General features: G+C 39.2%; 2 protein-coding genes and 1 long non-coding RNA gene across 3 annotated transcripts; all 3 read right to left on the reverse strand.

Annotated features, from left to right (window-relative positions):
• Positions 1-6707: 6707 nt before the first annotated feature.
• On the reverse strand, positions 6708-7715 carry LOC116617363 (substance-K receptor-like). Its single transcript, XM_032380035.2, has one exon. The coding sequence runs from the start codon at positions 7713-7715 to the stop codon at positions 6708-6710; it is 1008 nt and encodes a 335-aa protein (XP_032235926.2).
• A 3000-nt stretch (positions 7716-10715) lies between these two features.
• LOC116617353 lies at positions 10716-13060 on the reverse strand. The gene is made up of 2 exons (XR_007306855.1): positions 12496-13060; positions 10716-10993 (listed from the first exon to the last, which is right to left on the reverse strand). It is a non-coding gene; the product is annotated as an uncharacterized LOC116617353 (long non-coding RNA).
• A 3570-nt stretch (positions 13061-16630) lies between these two features.
• LOC116617364 lies at positions 16631-20205 on the reverse strand. Its single transcript, XM_048723131.1, has 4 exons — positions 19981-20205; positions 18885-19105; positions 18030-18320; positions 16631-17414 (listed from the first exon to the last, which is right to left on the reverse strand). Exons 2-4 carry the CDS (start codon positions 18933-18935, stop codon positions 17340-17342), a joined length of 417 nt encoding a protein of 138 aa, XP_048579088.1. The 5' UTR covers positions 18936-19105; positions 19981-20205; the 3' UTR covers positions 16631-17339.
• Positions 20206-20471: the final 266 nt, after the last annotated feature.

Consider the following 20471-nt stretch of genomic DNA (forward strand, 5'->3'; position numbering starts at 1 on the left):
GGTACCCTGGAGATTTAAGAGGGTGGGGGATGGGGCGGGGAAGAGAGGAGAAGGATTCTTCCTTTTAGCCTAAATCGTGGGTAAAACCGACATTCAGCCACTGAAACCCAGATAGAGTAATTAGAGGGGAAACCAACGTGAAATGTAAGTATTGTAAAATCGTGGTATCGTGAAATCGATGTATTGTGAAATAGGGGTATCGTGAAATGGAGGTATTGTAAAATAGAGACATCGAGAAATCATGAAATCAAGGTATCGTGAAATCGAGGAATCATGAAAACGGGGTATCGTAAAATTGCGGCATCATGAAATCGGGTTATCGTGCAATCGAGGTACTTTGGAATCTTCTGTAACCTTATTAATTCAATTAATTTTTACCAGCTTAGATTTCGGAGTAATGATCTTGTCCAGCTCTCCCAGCACGTGATCACACATGCGACACGCGGTCGCCACGTGACGGGGTCTCTGAATAGTGTGCGCATGCACCCCATGATGGTGGCCTCTGGCACTGATCAGTTGGTTCCGTTTGACAGAAACCGCTGGAACTAGTAAAAGAGAACTAGTGTAAGAGACAGACAGACAGACAGACAGACAGACAGACAGACAGACAGACAGACAGACAGACAGACAGACAGACAGACAGACAGACAGACAGACAGACAGACAGACAGACAGACAGACAGACAGACAGACAGACAGACAGACAGACAGACAGACAGACAGACAGACAGACAGACAGACAGACAGACAGACAGACAGACAGACAGACAGACAGACAGACAGACAGACAGACAGACAGACAGACAGACAGACAGACAGACAGACAGACAGACAGACAGACATTTAGTTTCTTAAATTTATAGATTATATTAATTAGTACTGCCTCCTTCTTCATCTACATTGTCTTCTAAATTTTCTAAATCAGCTAAAACTCTGCTACGTAGTAGCTCCTTTTCACTTTCTATAGAAACCATGATACAGTTTCGTCCCTTGCAAGATGGTGGCCATTGCAATGGCTGAATGTAGAAATAAGAGAACAGAATCGCCTTCACTACAACACTTTCTCGCTAGAGTGGCAATACCTTTGTCGTGGTCTGCCACGTTAAAATGGTCAAGATAACCATATAAAGAGCTAAGAATAATTCAAAATGTTTGAGGATAAGTTATTTTGTCAACCTTTCTAAAGGTAGAGAGCTAAGTCTTTTGTGAAATTGAGAACTAAATCAAAACGCGTCAATGCCCACGTCTTGACTAAACGTAAGCCTGACTTCATTTCCTGATTGGTTTGTTTTGTTGAATGGCTACCACCTCTGATTGGCTAGTTGTTTTGCATCTGCGTTTAGTTTTCGACACTCATCTGAAATCCGCTCTATCCATCTTTAAACTTTTAAAAGTTCCGTTTCCATCAAAATTGTTACATTTATATTCGCGTTCTTTTAATACTGTAGAACGAAGTAATTTCACGTCCTAGCTAAAAAAACATCAGAAATAAACTTGAATTTGTATTCGTTTGTCAAACGCAGTTTAAAGCCGCGCTCCCTGTTAGGACCATTGTGGGGGTACCAACAGAACAGCGTGGAAACGGGATAAGATTAAGAGCCTTTGCTAGCTATTGGCCAATTTAAGACGAATCGATGAGTTTTAGTGAATATGTCAGGGGGAACATTTAGTGAATACATTTCCCTTGTAATGAAGTTTGATTATACTATATTACCTAGATTTATATTTGAAAATTTCTATAATACTTGGCGACAGTTCATGAGTTGTTCTTCTTGTTATTTACCAGATGGTACTATTACTCTTGTTTCTGTGCTAATAAATATATTATTTTGTAGTCTGTGTATATAGTGTTGCTATACGGAAAAGGGGATCAGGTGTTGCATAAATATTAGTCTGGCGTATTAACGTTAAAGTTGAGCACTTTTGGCCAGAGACTTATTAAAACTTTGCTTGGTGGAAGTTTTCAATATTAGATATGAAGGCTTCTCGTTGTACCGGATGCTATAGTTAATTATGGGATTGTGCTCGTAGGGGGGAGGGTGAGTGGCACTTTAGTCACAGTGGCGGGCAATGCTAGTCATAAAGGTACCAAGCTTGGTATACAGTATATGTTCTTTGGAGAATGCTTGACTGATCAACAAGGGGTGTCACAATATTGCACCTCATTAGGGAGGGTACAGGTAAATTTGTCAAAGCCCTCTAACTCCTCCTGATGTAAATGTTTGTGGTACTCCATGTAATTCTGCTAAGGATCACTCAAGAAGTATGTTTATCAAATGTGTCATTAGTGTCTCTACAGCATTAGTCAATAATGTCTTATAATTGTCAATTGCCCCCACCCTCCTCCCCCTCCCCAAGGAAGTGCAAATTTGTTATTCTCCGGTAAATCTGTTAAGCGTCGGTTATGGAACATATTTGCATTTTGACAAATTACCTTTATCCCTCCCCTTGGCGTGCACTTTATTGGTTCCTCCTGTTAATATGTCACCAATGGAACATATCAAAGTTTGGTGGCTTTATGTCCTACACAGGACAGGACATAAAACTGTAATGTCTAGACTGTGACCCCTAGGTACATATTTGTGACACTCCGTCCCAGCAAACAGTTAAGCATCACCCAATGATCATTAATAATTATGGCTTAATGAGATGCAAATTATTGCTAAACACATGATGTCTGCCGAGATGTTAATGCTCGGAATGCTTGCCGAGATGTCTAAATGTAGATGTTCGAAATGTCTTCCGAACACGAAAGTATTAATCTCATTACCCTGCAAAAAACCTCAAAACTTGTCAAATATTAAAATTAAACATTAATGTTTTCAATTATTTTGTGTCAAGGATCATATGTCCAGTATGGGGCCATGTAAAAATGCTAGAGACGCATTAGTACAGCTACCATTTACCTCTATTGTAAAAATGTGGTACAATATTGTTATGTGCTATAAATTCTAAAAATTCCCAATAAAATTGTCGATTCGTTTAAAACAATAATAAAAAGACTATAAGACGACTTTCAACAGGAACCAATTGAAATCTAAGTACAGCTTAGTCTTCTTAAAAGGATTCAAGATGGTTCGCATATAAGTGCGAGTATAGCCAAAAGTGAAGCATTCTTAAAAATCCGACCGCTCTAGCGTTTATGTGAACGTAGCACGTGATAATTAGAGGCTCTCGTGCCTCATTTCTTTATGAAAATATTAATGTTTAATTTTAATAGTTGACAAGTTTTGAGGTTTTTTGCAGGGTAATGAGATTAATACTTTAGTGTTCGGAAGACATTTCGAACATCTACATTTAGACATCTCGGCAAGCATTCCGAGCATTAACATCTCGGCAGACATCCGGAAAGGTGTTCCGACGCTTCGAAAGGTATTCCGAAGTCGGAACAGATTCCGTAATTTTTTTACGGAAGGCGGGCCATATAGGTGTAGCGGTTGGTCGATAATTTATACCTTAAATGATATGACATTCACCCCCGTCTACTTTTCTGGAGTTCCCCCTTCCCGCGGGTCTCACGGTCTAAACAATGCATCGGCCAACAATTTGCAGGGAAGCGTCGTAAAATATAGGCAGACAAAGAGATAGGTTACAGTAGAATATATATAGGCGGTCGTTTGAAATCTTTGAGGTACTAAAAGTGAAATGAACACTCTCATAGTTCCTGCTGTATACGTTTCCAAGTGCGAGCTGATCATTCTTTTGCAAAGACATATAGGCAACCTTTTTTAATTAAAAAAGAAATTCAATATGTTAAGTATGAGTTCAGGGCTTTAAAAGTTTGGGACTATTTCCAATAACTCGCAGAAGTAAAAGACCCAATTTGTATATAATTTGAGGCTAAAAATTACGTTTTCATTTCGAATCTCCAAATGCAAAAGTAAAGTAATGTTTATTAAAAACACCATCTGTGCACTCTAAAATACGCGTCTTTCTAAATGAGAAAAGCTTAAATGGGCAAAACAACTAACATATAACGTATATAATGCAATCATTCTTGTACATTTCTCACTAACAAAAATAACAAAGTCTTGAAAACTCAAAGAAATTAAGGAGGTTAGTGGTTGGTCATTCTTTTGTACATACAATCCACGTATCATAAGAAAAACATTCAGTATGATATTAACAATCAATATGATTCAGCGCTTTAATCCAAGCGATAGTTGGTTCGCAGATCGTCGGATTCGGCCCCGCTCACGGAGTACGGATTTTGATGATTATTTCAGCGGACTGGCGGTTTTTTGAAATACGGCGGATCACGGATCTCTTGACAATTTGGGCACGGATTTCGGATTTTGACTGCTTTGACGGTCGAATTTCGGATTTTAAATGAATTTCAATCGATGCCATTGTTTATTTGTCAAACCATGCAGATCTAAAAATATCTGCGGATCCACATATTTGCCCCGAAAATGTTGCGGATCGGCGGATTTACATACCCCATACCCCATTTCACCCCCCCCCCCCCCCATTTATTATGGATGACATTTAATTTTGTCGCGAATAGTTTAAGAAATGGATTTTAAAATAGCCATCTGGCTATATCAAAGACCTTTATTGCAAGGAGAAAAGTCCACGAAAATACCTTCTAGAACTTTATTGACTAACGTTTAACGCTTTGGGGATTCTTGTTGACATTATCTATTTGTTATTTTTACCAAAAAAGGAAAATAATAATTTAATGCACAACGATTCATTCTTATTCTTCCCGACTGCACGTCTAATGGATAATTCCCCACGCTGCATACAGTGCATTTGTACTTCAAGGCTTGCGAGCTTGTAAATATTCCTATATTTCCAGGTGATCTTATTCCACGCAATCAAATCAAGCTTGATTTTCGTCCAATTGCACGTCTATCTGGTTATGTTCTCCCCGCTGCATATGGTGCATTTCTATTGGCTCTGCTAGCGCGCCTTGACACCTTCCTGTATTTCGTTCTCCTGCTCTACCTTGCATGTTCGCAACAACAGGTTTATGCCTAAACAAAACCTGTTTGAACTCAGGAATCCGCCAGGCGTACACCACGATGTTAATGCACGAGTTGGAATATTGAAGAAAAAGGAGAGCCATGTATACAATATTTAAATTATAAAACGAGAAATATAATCTGTGTATGACCAAGTAATAATTACTTGGCAGCCATGTGACAAGTGACGCCAGCGTGACAATGAGAAGTGTGAAGGCAAGCTTCTTATCACGCAATCTTTCACGAGCTCCGTTTCCGTTGATATGACTGGTCCTGGATCTGATCATGATGACGGTGTAAGCAGCTGACATTATTAGAAGAGGCAAGGAGACGTAGATAACGAACAATGTACGTCGGATCGCCAAAGGAATGAGTGAGGTTAAATAGCCCACTGAAGTCGTCACTGTACTAATAACGGCGACAACCCATGGAGTTCCGATCAGGAGACCGTAAAATGTCTTACCCGTTGCGCGATGGTAGAACGGAAAGGCGACTGCCACAAGACGCTCCATCGAGACAGAGGCCAGGAAATTGACCGATGAAAAACTTGAGAACAATTCCAAACTACTAAGGAAGACCTCAAAGGCGCCGTTACGAAAACGCCAAGAGTGCAGGAGTCTCAGATAACTAATAACTCTGAACAAGCAGCTTAGGCCGACAAAAGAATCTGCGATGCACAGATTGACGAGTAGGTAGTTTGATCTTCGCCTTCGGAGACTTTTCGTTTTGAGGAAGATGACAAGGCTGATGGTGTTTCCGACGATCGCCCAAAGTCCAAGTACCGTTGCGCACGCGATCGCTGCCCAGATCACACCTTCGATTTTATCTTTGTTCCCCTGTGTTGTAGTGTTGCTGCTTTGATTCATTTTTGAATAAGTGTTTTTGCGTTTTCGAGGTAAAGAATGCGAAAAAAGTTATCTTGTTGTCGTTTTATGAGCTTTGCTTTGCTCAATGCTGGCGAGACAATAAGTACCTCCGATATGAGTTCGGGACTTTATCCAACTCGCAACGCAGAAATAGACCCAATTTGTACCTATTTGGAGTCTGAAGGTTGCGTTTATATTTCGAATCTCCAAATGTTAAAGAATAATGTTATGAAAAAACACCATCTGTGCACTTTAAAATACCCCGTCTTCCTAAATGAGAAAAGCTTAAATAGGCCAAAACAAACAACAAATCGTCCAAATTTTATCGATTGAAAGTTAAATCATTTTTCAGAGTCTTAGGCGACTATATGCATACATTCTTGTACATTTCTGACTAACAAAACAAAGTCTTGAAAACGTATATATTTTTTTGATATTTTTTTGTACAGACAAGCAACGTATTCTAAGAAAAACATTCAATATGACGTGGCCAGCTAACAGCTCTGAGTACATGAGTTCAGCGCTGTATATTAGGTTTAAATCCAAGCTATAATGGGCCACTTATGGATGAAATATTATTTTTGTCTCAACTAGTTAAAGAAATGGATTTTAAAGACGCCATGTGTGCTATCGAAGACCTTTTCTAATGAGGAAAGTCCAAGAAAATACCTAGAACTTTGTTGACTATCCTTTTACGTTTTAAGGAAAAAACACCATCTGTGCACTCTTGAAGATCAACGATTTATTCTCATTCTTTCTGACTGCACGCCTAATGGCTAATTCCTCACGCTGCATACAATGCATTTGTACTTCAAGGCTTGCGAGCTTGTATATATTCCTATATTTCCAGGTGATCTTATTCCACGCAATCAAATCAAGCTTGATTTTCGTCCAATTGCACGTCTATCTGGTTATGCTCTCCCCGCTGCATATGGTGCATTTCTATTGGCTCTGCTAGCGCGCGTTGACGTCTCCCTGCATTCCATTCTCCTGCTCTACCTTGCACGTTCGCAACAACAGGTTTATGCCTAAACAGAACCTGTTTGAACTCAGGAATCCGCCAGGCGTACACCACAATGTTAATGCACGAGTTGGAATATTGAAGAAAAAGGAGAGCCATGTATACAATATTTAAATTATAAAACGAGAAATATAATCTGTGTATGACCAAGTAATAATTACTTGGCAGCCATGTGACAAGTGACGCCAGCGTGACAATGAGAAGTGTGACGGCAAGCTTCTTATCACGCAATCTTTCACGAGCTCCGTTTCCGTTGATATGACTGGTCCTGGATCTGATCATGATGACGGTGTAAGCAGCTGACATTATTAGAAGAGGCAAGGAGACGTAGATAACGAACAATGTACGTCGGATCGCCAAAGGAATGAGTGAGGTTAAATAGCCCACTGAAGTCGTCACTGTACTAATAACGGCGACAACCCATGGAGTTCCGATCAGGAGACCGTAAAATGTCTTACCCGTTGCGCGATGGTAGAACGGAAAGGCGACTGCCACAAGACGCTCCAACGAGACAGAGGCCAGGAAATTGACCGATGAAAAACTTGAGAACAATTCCAAACTACTAAGGAAGACCTCAAAGGCGCCTTTACGAAAACGCCCTGAGAGCAAGGTTCTCAGAAAACCGATACCATGGAACAAGCAGTTGAGGCCGACGAGAAAATCTGCGATGCACAGATTGACGAGTAGGTAGTTTGATCTGCGCCGTCGTAGACTTTTCGTTTTGAGGAAGATGACGAGGCTGATGGTGTTCCCGATGATCGCCCAAAGTCCAAGTACCGTTGCGCACGCGATCGCTGCCCTGATCACACCTTCGATTTTATCTTTGTTCCCCTGTGTTGTAGTGTTGCTGCTTTGATTCATTTTTGAATAAGTGTTTTTGCGTTTTCGAGGTAAAGAATGCGAAAAAAGTTATCTTGTTGTCGTTTTATGAGCTTTGCTTTGCTCAATGCTGGCGAGACAATAAGTACCTCCGATATGAGTTCGGGACTTTATCCAACTCGCAACGCAGAAATAGACCCAATTTGTACCTAATTGGAGTCTGAAGGTTGCGTTTATATTTCGAATCTCCAAATGTTAAAGAATAATGTTATGAAAAAACACCATCTGTGCACTTTAAAATAACTCGTCTTCCTAAATGAGAAAAGCTTAAATAGGCCAAAACAAACAACAAATCATCCAAATTTTATCGATTGAAAGTTAAATAATTTTTCAGAGTCTTAGGCGACTATATGCATCCATTCTTGTACTTTTCTGACTAACAAAACAAAGTCTTGAAAACTTATATATTTTTTTTGATATTTTTTTGTACAGACAAGCAACGTATTCTAAGAAAAACATTCAATATGACGTGGCCTGCTAACAGCTCTGAGTATATGATTTCAGCGCTGTATATTAGGTTTAAATCCAAGCTATAATGGGCCACTTATGGATGAAATATTATTTTTGTCTCAACTAGTTAAAGAAATGGATTTTAAAGACGCCATGTGTGCTATCGAAGACCTTTTCTAATGAGGAAAGTCCAAGAAAATACCTAGAACTTTGTTGACTATCCTTTTACGTTTTAAGGAAAAAACACCATCTGTGCACTCTTGAAGATCTCGTCTTTCTAATAATGAAAAGCATAAAGGCTCCAACACACCATTTATTGTTTTATATAACCCAGTGAAAGTCAAATAATTTTTCGAAATCTTAGGCGGATTTATATGAATATTTTTTGTACATTTCTGACCAACAATCAAAGTCAAATTCGCCTTTTTTTCAACATTTCATTTTGCATTACCTTTTTAATTTTCACGAATTCACAATGAAAGACATTTCAAGTATTCCCAATACTATATAGTTCTAAATTCACAAGAATACATGTCCACCTAATATATTTTTAACAAGTATTTTATACGTACGCTGGCGGCGAGAATTGTCACGAAAGCAGAGCATTAGCAATAGGGTTTGAAAATAACGTAATACTAACGCTGAGTGTAAGCAAAAAATCGCCGCTTAATGTAATAAGCATGAATTTGGATATAGAATTTTCATAGATTTCAAAAGAACAATTCCCAAGACAACCAAACTTAGGGTTTGTCGTCTAAGCGTCAAGGGGGTGTAACGGGGGGGGGGGGGGGGGGTCACTTAGCGTTGCGTCATCAATGACGTCATCAAAAATACGAATATTAATATATTGAGCTACGAGAGTTGTGGCACGATCAAACTTAGGACAAGTTGTCTTTAGGTCAAAATCTGCCGAAAATCTTTCGTCTCTTAAGGCCCTTTAAAAAATCTGTTTACTGGCGAACTTCCTGTTAAACCTTGTCAGATTTCCTCTTAAATTGAGAATAAATAACGCGATTAAGGTGTCTTAGAAGGCCTTTTCTTTTGATCGTCTCTAAAAATAACGCTGAACAGAAGGGGTATTACATTCTAAGAGTACTTAGGGTTCTTTGTCTTCTGCGAGCCGAGCATTTTGAAGGAACATTTGACGATGAGTGAGCAGATCCGGAAAAAGCCAAGCACTCGAATAAAACTAGCCAAGTATGTCCGACCATCGCGAGTACTTGCGAGCAAGTAGATAAACGATTGCGATTTGAAAACTGCTACTCCTAAAATTATCTGAAAATTACACAGCCCGGGTAGAATAAAAAAAAATACCTCCGAACCGTTCCTTGCTTGATTGTCATTGTGTGGCTACATCAGGATCTGGATGGGGGAGTCTGCATGTCGGTTGTCAGCTAAAGTTTCCATAATTTGTCGGTAGTCCGTACGAATTATGTTTATCGTTAGTCGGTAAATCTAAGTTAGTGTTCGCATTTGTACCAAATTTTATGTATAAGCTAGATAAATAATTTTTTATATATTTTTTTAAATCAAATGTCGGTAATCGGCAAATATTTCTTTGTCGCTAGTCACAATTTTTTTTCATATATGTTACTTTTTTAAAAGTAACCGACTATAAGCCGTTTGTCGCTAGTCGGTTAACCCCATCCAGCCCTGCTACATCCAACACATTCTTAAATATTTTGAATTATTCTCATTTAGCATTTTCCGCTAAATATGCGACTTTATCTTTAAAAAAACCTCAATACTCCGCCGGAATCTAGAAATTTTTGGAACCAAAGACAGCCGTCCTGTTGAAACTATTAAAAAGAAGCTCGAAGTGCAATAAATACAAAGATATAGCCTGGTTTCTGTTGGAGAATGACAAAAAAACAAGAAAGAAATTCTGCGGTTACTGTATATGGTCGCATTTCTCTGTGCCACTAGGACCACCGCGGGCCAACGACCACAGAATTTCTGGCCCACTCGTCATGCCAAGAGCACAGAATTTCTGGCCCACTATAGTCATGCCACGAGCACGGAGTTTCGGGTCCATGTGGGCCAGAACTTCGGTACTCGTGGGATAAATAGTGGGCCAGAAATTCCATGCTCATGGCATGACTAGTGGGCCAGAAATTCCGTACTCGTTGTATAAATAGTGGGCCAGAAATTCCGTGCTCATGGCATGACTAGTGGGCCAGAAATTCCGTACTCGTTGGATAAATAGTGGGCCAGAAATTCCGTGCTCATGGCATGACTAGTGGGCCAGAAATCCCGCGCTCATGGCCACGACCACAGAATTTCTGGCCCACGAACAGCTACGAGCACGGAATTTCAAGCCCTTTGTGTCTTGCTACTTATTATATAAAAACATAAATTATCAATAAATACAAGAAAGGTTGCATTAGATTATTAGTCATAGGTAGCCCAAATTTTCGCTAGAAATATCCAAAATATTTGAATATAAGAATAGAAAGAAAGATAAGAATCTGTTCACCCTTTAGTTTCTTAAATTTAAAGATTATATTAATTAGTACTGCCTCCTTCTTCATGTACATTGTCTTCTACATTGTCTTCTAAATTTTCTAAATCAGCTAAAACTCTGCTACGTAGTAGCTCCTTTTCACTTTCTATAGAAACCATGATACAGTTTCGTCCCTCTTGCAAGATGGTGGCCATTGAAGGTAGAAATAAAAGAACAGAATCGCCTTCACCACAACACTTTCTCGCTAGAGTGGCAATACCATTGTCGTGGTCTGCCACTTCTGCCATACTCGGGCCTTCCTGTCGTGCCACTGACCAGTTCCCCAGTACATAGGTGATCAGGGAGGCTAAAATGAAAACAAAAAAATGAGTAAAGGAATAATCCAATTTCAAGTATCAATCGGATTTTAAATGGGAAGCTGTAAGACTTATTTAAGTTTCCATTTTTTTTCTTGATTTCGAGACAGCATTTGTTGCAACAGCACCAGAAAGTACACATCAATCTGATTGTATTCATTTGATATTGTTGTGAGTGTTAAGACAAATTAATACTATATTGTATAAATGATTGAAGATTACAGTGGAATGTTTTAGAGGACTGATCCACCAATTCATACCCCAATGCAGGAATTATCCAAAAACCGCCCAACTTTGGTCATTGAACAAAACTTGGTCAAATAAATTAAGAGGGTATTTGGCCAAGGGCATTACTTAACTAATTTCTAATGACCTTTAGATTTGATATAAAAGTGCCCTGATTTTGAAGATGGGGCACCCTCAGCTGTCATAACTTCTTTCAGATGTTTTACATCGTCTATTTTTGTGATTAATGATATGCATAAGGAAGTCATAGTGAAGTTAACTTTAGCTACCATCTTAATGATATCTTTTGCAGTCTGCAAGTTAGAACAAATTTGTAAGAAATTAGGTTGGGATATTTTCTCACTTACAATTAATGTTTAATTGACAGATACAGTGAAACTGGGAACCTTTATGTGGCCAAAAAATAGTGGTTTGGCTTACACAGAAATTGCTTGGAAATTAAGAGGGTTTTTAACCAGAACATAGATGAATTACAAGTATTTCAAATTGATATTGTTATCCGTCCAATAGTTATTAAAGTGCATATCACTTCTGAGAGGAGAGAAAGTGGACTGAGGGTTGTCCTTCAACATCACTAATACCGAAAATTCTGTCTCTGTCGATACCTGTTTTGGTTCGCGAGATATGAAGGATCAAAGATTTATCATGGCTCTAAACTAAGAAAAAATACATGGCATAATTTTACGTCTAGTATCAGAATTTTGGGTGTAATTCCAGTAAAATTAGGAAAAAAATATTTGGAAAACACCCCTGAGATGATTAAAACTGGGCATAGTTCTACACTATGTGTAGAACTATGCGAATAGAGTTAGGCGTAAAACAAACAAATCTAGGCATATTTATGCCTGTATCGGCCGCCTTTTCCCGCCCTGTTTATGCAAAGGTATCATGTGATGATGACATGTCAAGAGGTAGAATATATGAGTGCTAAAATCAGCCATTGTATTCATAATCGATATCTTTGCATGAATAAAGCCAACTTGGCCTGACCATCATTGTGTAAGAAAATAGGCGATTTAGAAAAAAATGGCCAATATCGTTTTAGACATCTGTCTAAAACGATACCTCTTGTCACGTCATCAAAAGGCTAATATGCATACATCTTTGATCCTTCATATCTTGTGAATGAAAAAAGATATTGAGGCAGAATTTTCGGTATTTTGATAAGTTCAAGCAAAACATTCAAAAGCGGCCATTCAACAGAGTGGGGATTTCCTCTGTACACATTTACTATAGGCACACATACACTTTCATCTGTTTCTTTGGCTATGGTGAAAGAGACACCTTGAAATCTTGGCAGGTCAGTCACATTCTGATGAATGGTATCCATTCCTGTGATTATGATGCCGTTTCCACCAGAATTTCTTTTGATAACTTCTGGGCCAATGTTCCCTTCTTCAGGATCCATGACATGCTTGATGTGCCCAAGAAACTTCTGAAAAGAATGTGACTTTTCCAAGTAACAGCCCTACAAAATATTAAGAAAGTAACAATTATGTACAGTAAATGCATGTATACTACCCACACCAAATGTTAAGACGGTTGGAGAACACTGGCAGCAGGATATAAACTTCTACGCTTCATTTCTTGTATAATATATCCACCACTATTTATCTCCCCTTTGCAGGGCCATGGCTAGCAAGATGCGAGCGAGGCACGCACCTCGTTTTCAATTCAGAAATATCCAAAAATAGCTCTATTTTTTGTAATTACATTGTGGAATTATTGAATTACTAGCTTTGCCTTAAAAAAATTGTGTCTGGCTACGGACCTGCTTTGGGAATACAGTAATTGTTAAACTATTTATACCCACAATGCCAAATTGATATTTTTGATTTCCCAAAAAGGATGGCAAATTATACATGTAGCATTATCTCCACCACTTAGAGAAAGTCTATACTATTAAAATCCTTAATTAATTACCTAAGAAAATTATTATTGTTATATACCAGATGTCAATGTCTGGCTCCACCTCGGGGAACATCAGCGGTCTTGGGATCACAAAATACACTGTTCCTCGGACCCAGTCAATAAGTGATATAAGTATGTTCTGTAATGCTAAATGTTTTACAAAGCAAAGCTAACTTTTGTTACAGTAGCAAGTTCTTCGGTGACACACTCTTTCCAAGCTTGTTGGATAGTTCATCCCAGTCCACTTTAAAGTATTCCATAATTGCCTCTTGAATCGGCCTTAGACGCTTGGCTTCCCTGGCTGCCTTTGCTTTTTGAGCGACATTTCCTTGTTTGTGACCTAGCAAGGAAAATTAATAGCAATTGTAAAGAATGCCCTACTAAAATTGCTTCTTCATCATCATCAGAGTTCATGTGCGTAGCCCATTTCCACGTGTAGGCAAATATAATAAAGGTTTTAAAAAGAGAAGAATGTTTTTAAGGCTATAAACAGTTTTCCTTTGGCTTGCTTGATATGTTAGGATTTTTATGGACTGAGAGTAAAAAAAAACAACATTTAACCTTCAAAAGGTAGGCATGTGTGTTATTGTGCCTGGTATTTGCAGTACATGAACCAGAAGTTCAATCGAAACAAGTAATTTCTCTTTATACTGCACATGCATGAAAAGAAGGCCTGTAGAATTTGTTTACCTTTTTTAGCAAATACAATGAATCGTCAGATCTCCTTTAGATGGGACTGGCAAAGAACAGGTTTCCCATATTTAATTACGTCACCAGCCTTGACCTTTCCTTGGTATTTAACCTCACCAGTCTCCCACATTGGGAGTTTCTGCAGTTCTATCACAGGTAGCCCAGGTAATGGTTTTGAAGCTTGTTCGTAGCTTGGAATCGGCTGTTATTCTTAGAGGTAAAACGAGTGGATTGATATATAGCGCGAGGCTGTCACCGGCGCATTCGATGCGAATTTCATAATTTTTCGTGGTCTAAAATTCAGAACTATCAGTTTTCGAAGCAAGGTAAGTAATATCTGTTATCTCTTATTTTTGTTTAATTTATATAACAGATTACTATGCGCCGATGACAGCCTTGCAGACTTTCCACCTCGCAGGCTAATAATAGTTTGCTTCGCTCCGTGTTTAGCCGAGCGTACCTAATTGTCCAACGGCGCCGGTCAAGGATTCAAATCGCTGCTTACTCGTTTTAAAAAATGGCTAGCGGCCAGAGAAAATGATTTAGCTCGGATGTTTTGCCACATTTCGGATGTAAGTGTACCCTGGCATAGGTCTGCGAGATAAAAATATTTCGTTTGTTGTATTTTCCTCGCGAATTTCGACGGTATTTGAGTGCTACCGAAAATGGCGCCTCCAACCTTGTTTCTTTCCTTAGTAGTGGGAGAGAAGTCATATATTCCGTTACGAAAACCCCCCAAAATCGTATATTACACATTAGTATGACAACAACAAGGCATGTTCTAAGTTTTAAGGCAATTTTATTGGCAATGTTTCACAAAAAATCGCGACTTCAATTTACTCGTTTTACCTCTAAGAATAACAGCCGATTCCAAGCTACGAACAAGCTTCGAAACCATCGCCTGGGCTACCTGTGGTTCTATCCACTCATTTCCAGACATTCTGGAAATAGTGAAATGTTCACTCAAGTTGGCTCTCTGGAATAAATCACAAATTGCAACAAATTAAACATTAATTTATTCTCTGATTTAAAATTCTTTCACTCAGTTACAGTAAGTCATTTTTTTGCACTGAAATCTACAGTACTTTACAGTCTAACTAAAGTAAATAAATAATTTCAAGTCATATTCATCATTTTTTTGTATTTAATTAAACACGAACGCGCGCTATAAAAGGGATCGCTCCGCCTCCTTTTTCGCAAGCTCTTGCGCAAGTCGTCGCCATTAAAAGCTAGACTTCATTGAGTGAGGACCACTAAAACTGCAACAAGAAAACATAGCAAAAAGTAAAGCCGTACGACAAACTACGACAACTGTAAAGTACAAGAGATTGTTAAAGAGCTACCGGGCATATCCGGGAAAGTGTTTGGAGTCAAATTCTCGAAAAAACAAGAGCAAAAAATGTCATTGAGAAATTAAACAAAACGTGTGCTCGTTTGATGAAAAATAAAATTCAAAAACAGCGTGTGCATGCTAATTTGAAATGGCGTCATTCAGGTGCGCGTGCGGACAAACAACAAATTTGAAATATTTATTGCTTCAAAACCTATCTAATCCTCGCAATTTTTTGTTCTGTTTCAAGAAACAGCTGTTGATAAGGCGTCCTTTGCTTCAATAGTGTGTTATTGGCCACTCTAGAACTCTGTTATAGCATTTTGGTCTCTCTCTACAGGGTTCTGCACTCAGGGATGTCAAATGACAGCTTGCCTAAGGCAAGTCCCTTTTATAGTGCGCGTTCGTATTTAATAAAAGGGGAGAAATGTTTTCGAAGTGTTCAAATTTGCTAACAGGAGTAAATTCACCTCATGTTCCTGTTTGTAATGTAATTAATATTCACTCGATAAAATTTTCTCTACAATCTACTATGAAATTCACCTTCTTGTTTAAAAGTTCTGCGCAGAAATCCCACCACTTCTCACTAGGTTCTTGGGGATCCTGGCTGAGGTCCTGATTTGCAGTGCCAAAAAGCTCAGTTCTGCATATTCCAGCCAAAAGACCAGAAACAGAAAATATCATAAGCCAATCGAACTTGAGAATGATCACAAATTTAAAGTTAGGATATAAAAATAATAGCCTACATTGCAAGGAAGTTAATAGAGTGCATGCAATAAAAGCATGAAACACTAAATAATATTTTGTACTATTTTGTAGGATTTAGTACTATTTAGTGAATTAAGTAAAAATAGTTTAAGCATGAAGGCGGCGTAGATTTCAACAATTCATCATACATTCATTTACTGAGAGCTTGAAATCTACACCGCCTTCATGCTTCAACTATTTTGACTAAATTTACTAAATTCTACAAAATAGTACTAAATATTATTAAGTGTTACATGCTTTTATTGGACTTCGCGTCTTACCACGGAAATTCTGGCCCCCCAAAACATCGCGCCCTACCACGGAAATTCTGCCCCCCCCAAAACATCGTGCCTTGCCACGGAAATTCTGGCCCTCAAAAGTACGCGCCTTACCACGGAAATTCTGGCCCCCCAAAACATCGTGCCTTGCCACGGAAAATCTGGCCCCCAAAAGCATCGCGCCTTACCACGGAAATTCTGCCCCCCCAAAACATCGCGCCTTACCACGGAAATTCTGGCCCCCGAAAAACATCGCGCCTTACCACGGAAATTCTGGCCCCCGAAAAACATCGCGTCTTACCACGGAAATTCTGGCCCCCGAAAAACATCGCGTCTTACCACGGAAATTCTGGCCAAAAAACAATCATCACGCTTTGGCACGGAAATTCTTTCCCCTAAAGACATAACCCTCAAAAACACTGTTATTCTTCGAACTGCATAATTTATTTACATATAATATATGATTCATATGATATACTTATAATATCATACGATTATTTATGGCCTATTTAACTCTTTGAATAAATACTATAAACTATAACAAAACTTTTAAATTGAGGTAAAGGGTAAAATGGGCAAGGCATATGGACAAACTACATGTAGAGTGAAATGCATTCTCAAAATACACGACATACAGTAGAACCTAGTTAAATCGAACGAGAATAACTCTAATCCTCCCGCTATTTCGAAGCAAGTCCTGTTCCCCTTGAGTTGGTTATGACTCAAAACCACGTTTCTTCGACCTCGCTTACTCGAACTCCCCGCTAACTTGAACTAAATTTTCCTTTTCTTTCGGAGTTTAATTTAGCGAGAGTCTACTGTATTTTACAAAACAATATTAAACTCTGCTATCAATGACTGATAAGATAGTCGTATCTCTCCTTCAAAAATGTCCTGGTAGCCTTTTCCAGTTTCATCCCATCCACGAGTTGGCCCCACCATACGATGCAAGTCTTAGCCAATCGCTCAGTCCAAGGCGTAGCCCTCTTTCGTGGGACATGCCTTCGGGTCCATCTACAGTTGTAGTAATGGACTTCGAAGTGGTCCGTTTCCAGCTTTAAAACTTTCCCAAGACACGGGATTTCGTTTGAGTTCACGAAGTACATAGCCACAAAGGCACCAACAGCGATTCCTTCAAGAAAGGTTCCCTTCGACTAGGGCTACTGGGGCTGCTCTTTCTTCTGGCCTCCTATATCGTCCGGCGTAAATCTGAAAATATACAAATAGTTGATAAGCTAATGTCCGATGATCTTATGTTTAACGCCATTTGACAATATGCTATACACAGTTCACAATTTTGGTCAAGAGCTATTCTGACTGACCATTACAAGATTGAAAAGGAGTCTTGGAGTATTAAAATGGTGCGCTTATCATACATGCACTACAATAACTGATGTTTTCAAGTTTGAGTCTATTCGGTTACAGCCATGCGTGCCCAATTGTTGAGAAGGTTTTTGTCCATATTTATTGGAAGTTCCATAACATGAGGCATAGCGAAGAGTGAGGAGTGAACAACGAAAGCTACAGATTGTTCAAGATCTGAAAAACTTGAAACAAAAGCGTTTCAGGCCGTTGTCAAAACAATAGCTACGGTTGGGCATCCATGACGGTTAACACCCAGAATTATAATGAAAAAAAAAGAAATTTAAAATGTTTTTGGACTCTGTTCTAAAGACTCTTGTAATCCTTGTTGTCCTTTTTTGAATGAGTAAGGGCACTGATTGCCATGCAATCTCGGACCCCTGCGTCACTAGGCCTTTCGGATTAAAAATAATATTGTTTCGTTTTTCTTGCTAGTTTGTCGGTGCTATAGGGGAAGTGTACCTCTCTAGTTTCTTGAGTTTCCCTGTCACGTAACTCCTCCAGGTCTTGAGGAACTTTTTCGGACACAGGCTGAGGTACTGTACGTTCAGCTTTACAAAGTTTCTCTACTGGCCAATTGTACTCTTTAGGTACCTCCAACAACTCATCAATTCTATTGAGCCAGCTGGTCCATGTTGTGGATGCAGATTGAGGAATGTTGCCTTCATACTTTGGAATGTCCGTTTTAAGTCTTTCAAAATCAAGCTTTTTTAGGATTGGTTTAACAATATCTGTTTTGCCAGGTGGAACCCGCTACAAGAAAATAATATATTGGTTGGAGTTATGATAAGACGTTATCTGTTCATTTCGAATGTTGAAGGTAACACAATAAAGCAACAATAATTGTACATGGTTATACCAAAGTAGTTTCTTTGCTTTGCATTACCTAGTGGATCGCATTTGTACAATTTCGTTTTGATTTATTTGTCAATTTTATATATTTTTGGAGATTTGGGTTAAATCCAGGGACATTTTTAATTGACCTGTTTAACACCTATTATAATATCCACACTCACTGGATATGAGCTATAGTGCGCCCTGATTGGCTTCTGTACTAGTAGGCTATCAGCTCATATACAGTGACTCGGAAAAAATGGCACGTGTTTTGTTAAGCTTAATGAGGGTGAAAAGTCCAAATTTAATACCAGAAAAGCTACCAAATATAATACGAAATTGGGTAAAATAAGACAGTTATTCCACTTAATCTCATGGTCATGAGGTGATAGCCAAATCGGCAAGTATGCCTTGTTGGCTATCACCACATGATGTATGATGAGATTGAGTAGATAACTGTTCATTGTACAATACCATCCATACCTCTATAAGCACCACTGGTCCTTTCCATTTGTAATGGCTCCTGTAGAACATCTCTACTACTGCATTTTCATTAGCTTCCAGTTTGAAGCACTTTGGAAAAGTGTGTTCATGAAGTTCAGCTCCATAACCATTTAGCCAAGTTCTGATGTCAAACACCTTTGTCAGACTAAACGCCTGAGGAATTGTATGACTAACACATGATTCCAAGGCTCTTTGAAGATCTAAACACAAATGTAAATATGCTCTATTCAAAACAGAGAAACACTTTCTACTTTTTACTTGTACAGCTAGTACATGATGTTGAGAATAATGGGGGAGAGACCTTCTGTTCCAGTGAAGGACATGTACAGTACAAGAGCACAGCAGTTTGGGCTTTTTGTTTCTATTGGGCTTAGGTATATTGGTACTCAGCAGTGCACTGCATTTTACACTAACGTATATGTGCTCTGGCATTAAAAACAAGAGGGGGCCAAAACTAAAAAAAATGTAACAAAAAAGGAAATCTGCAAGACAATTACTGTCATTTGTCACAAATCGGGTAGAGCCTGGGGCTCCCCCTACCTCAGCTACAGTTGAAGCATGAAAATGCATGGGCTGTTTTCGGTTGAAAGCGGGTATTCGTACCAAAGCACCTGGGGTGGGTGGGTGGTGGTGGGGGGGGGGGGAGGGGGTTAGGTGGATAGATAATCTGAAAGGGAGGAACATGTGGAACATATATGATGGCGTGGAATGGCAAGAATGGGGATGACAAAAACAAATATATAGAGTTACAAAATGGAAAGGTGGGATATTTCTTAGAGCTCTTCGAAATGTAAAGCAACCTTACGTGTATTCTAGCACAAGGTTTATCATCAGGAGGTAAGACCAGGTACTAGTCAAATGCGAAGGGGAGGAATAAAACTGGGAGCCGAGGGATGCTAGGGGGTGGGAGGAAAGATGGAGAAGGTCTAGTGGGAAAGGAGTTCGCATTTGAGACGTGTTTCAAAGTGAATGAGTGGCTCCCAGTTTTCTTGTAAAAGGAAAACAGCAGCTTGCGAATTTAGCTCGCACTAAACTACACAAGCAAACTGTTATCATATTACCCCTTTCAACATACCTTTCACTTGACTTGATCTCTATCACATCTAAAATAAGAGAAACGTATTAGATTCGATTCAACTGGCGCATGAATTATTCATAATTCTTAGAAACAGAGTCAGAGATTTCACTTACCATCCATTTTAACGAGAGAAGAGACAAAGAGACGCACGTGAGGTTGCTACATGGCTGTGCCCTACCGCTGATCACTCGTTCCCAGATCCCTATTCCCCGCTCCCCGTTCCCCGTTTTAGTAACATCCTGTAGGAACCTAGATTATTTTAAGTCTGGCAAACTGCTCAATCAACAGTAGGATTCATTATAACATAAGAAGGCGCGTACATGGGGGGGGGGGGGGGGGGGGGGGGGGGGTGCGCAGGGTGTGCGTGCCAAAAAGCCGGTCATTTCTTATTTAAAAATCTTCAAATACTATGCTGTTTTAATATGATACCTATGACTGCGCACCCCCCCCCCCCCCCTCAGCCAATCCTGCGTACGAATCTGAAAAGT

The sequence above is a fragment of the Nematostella vectensis genome, chromosome 15 (assembly GCF_932526225.1).
Source record: "Nematostella vectensis chromosome 15, jaNemVect1.1, whole genome shotgun sequence".
NCBI classification, from domain to species: domain Eukaryota; kingdom Metazoa; phylum Cnidaria; class Anthozoa; order Actiniaria; family Edwardsiidae; genus Nematostella; species Nematostella vectensis.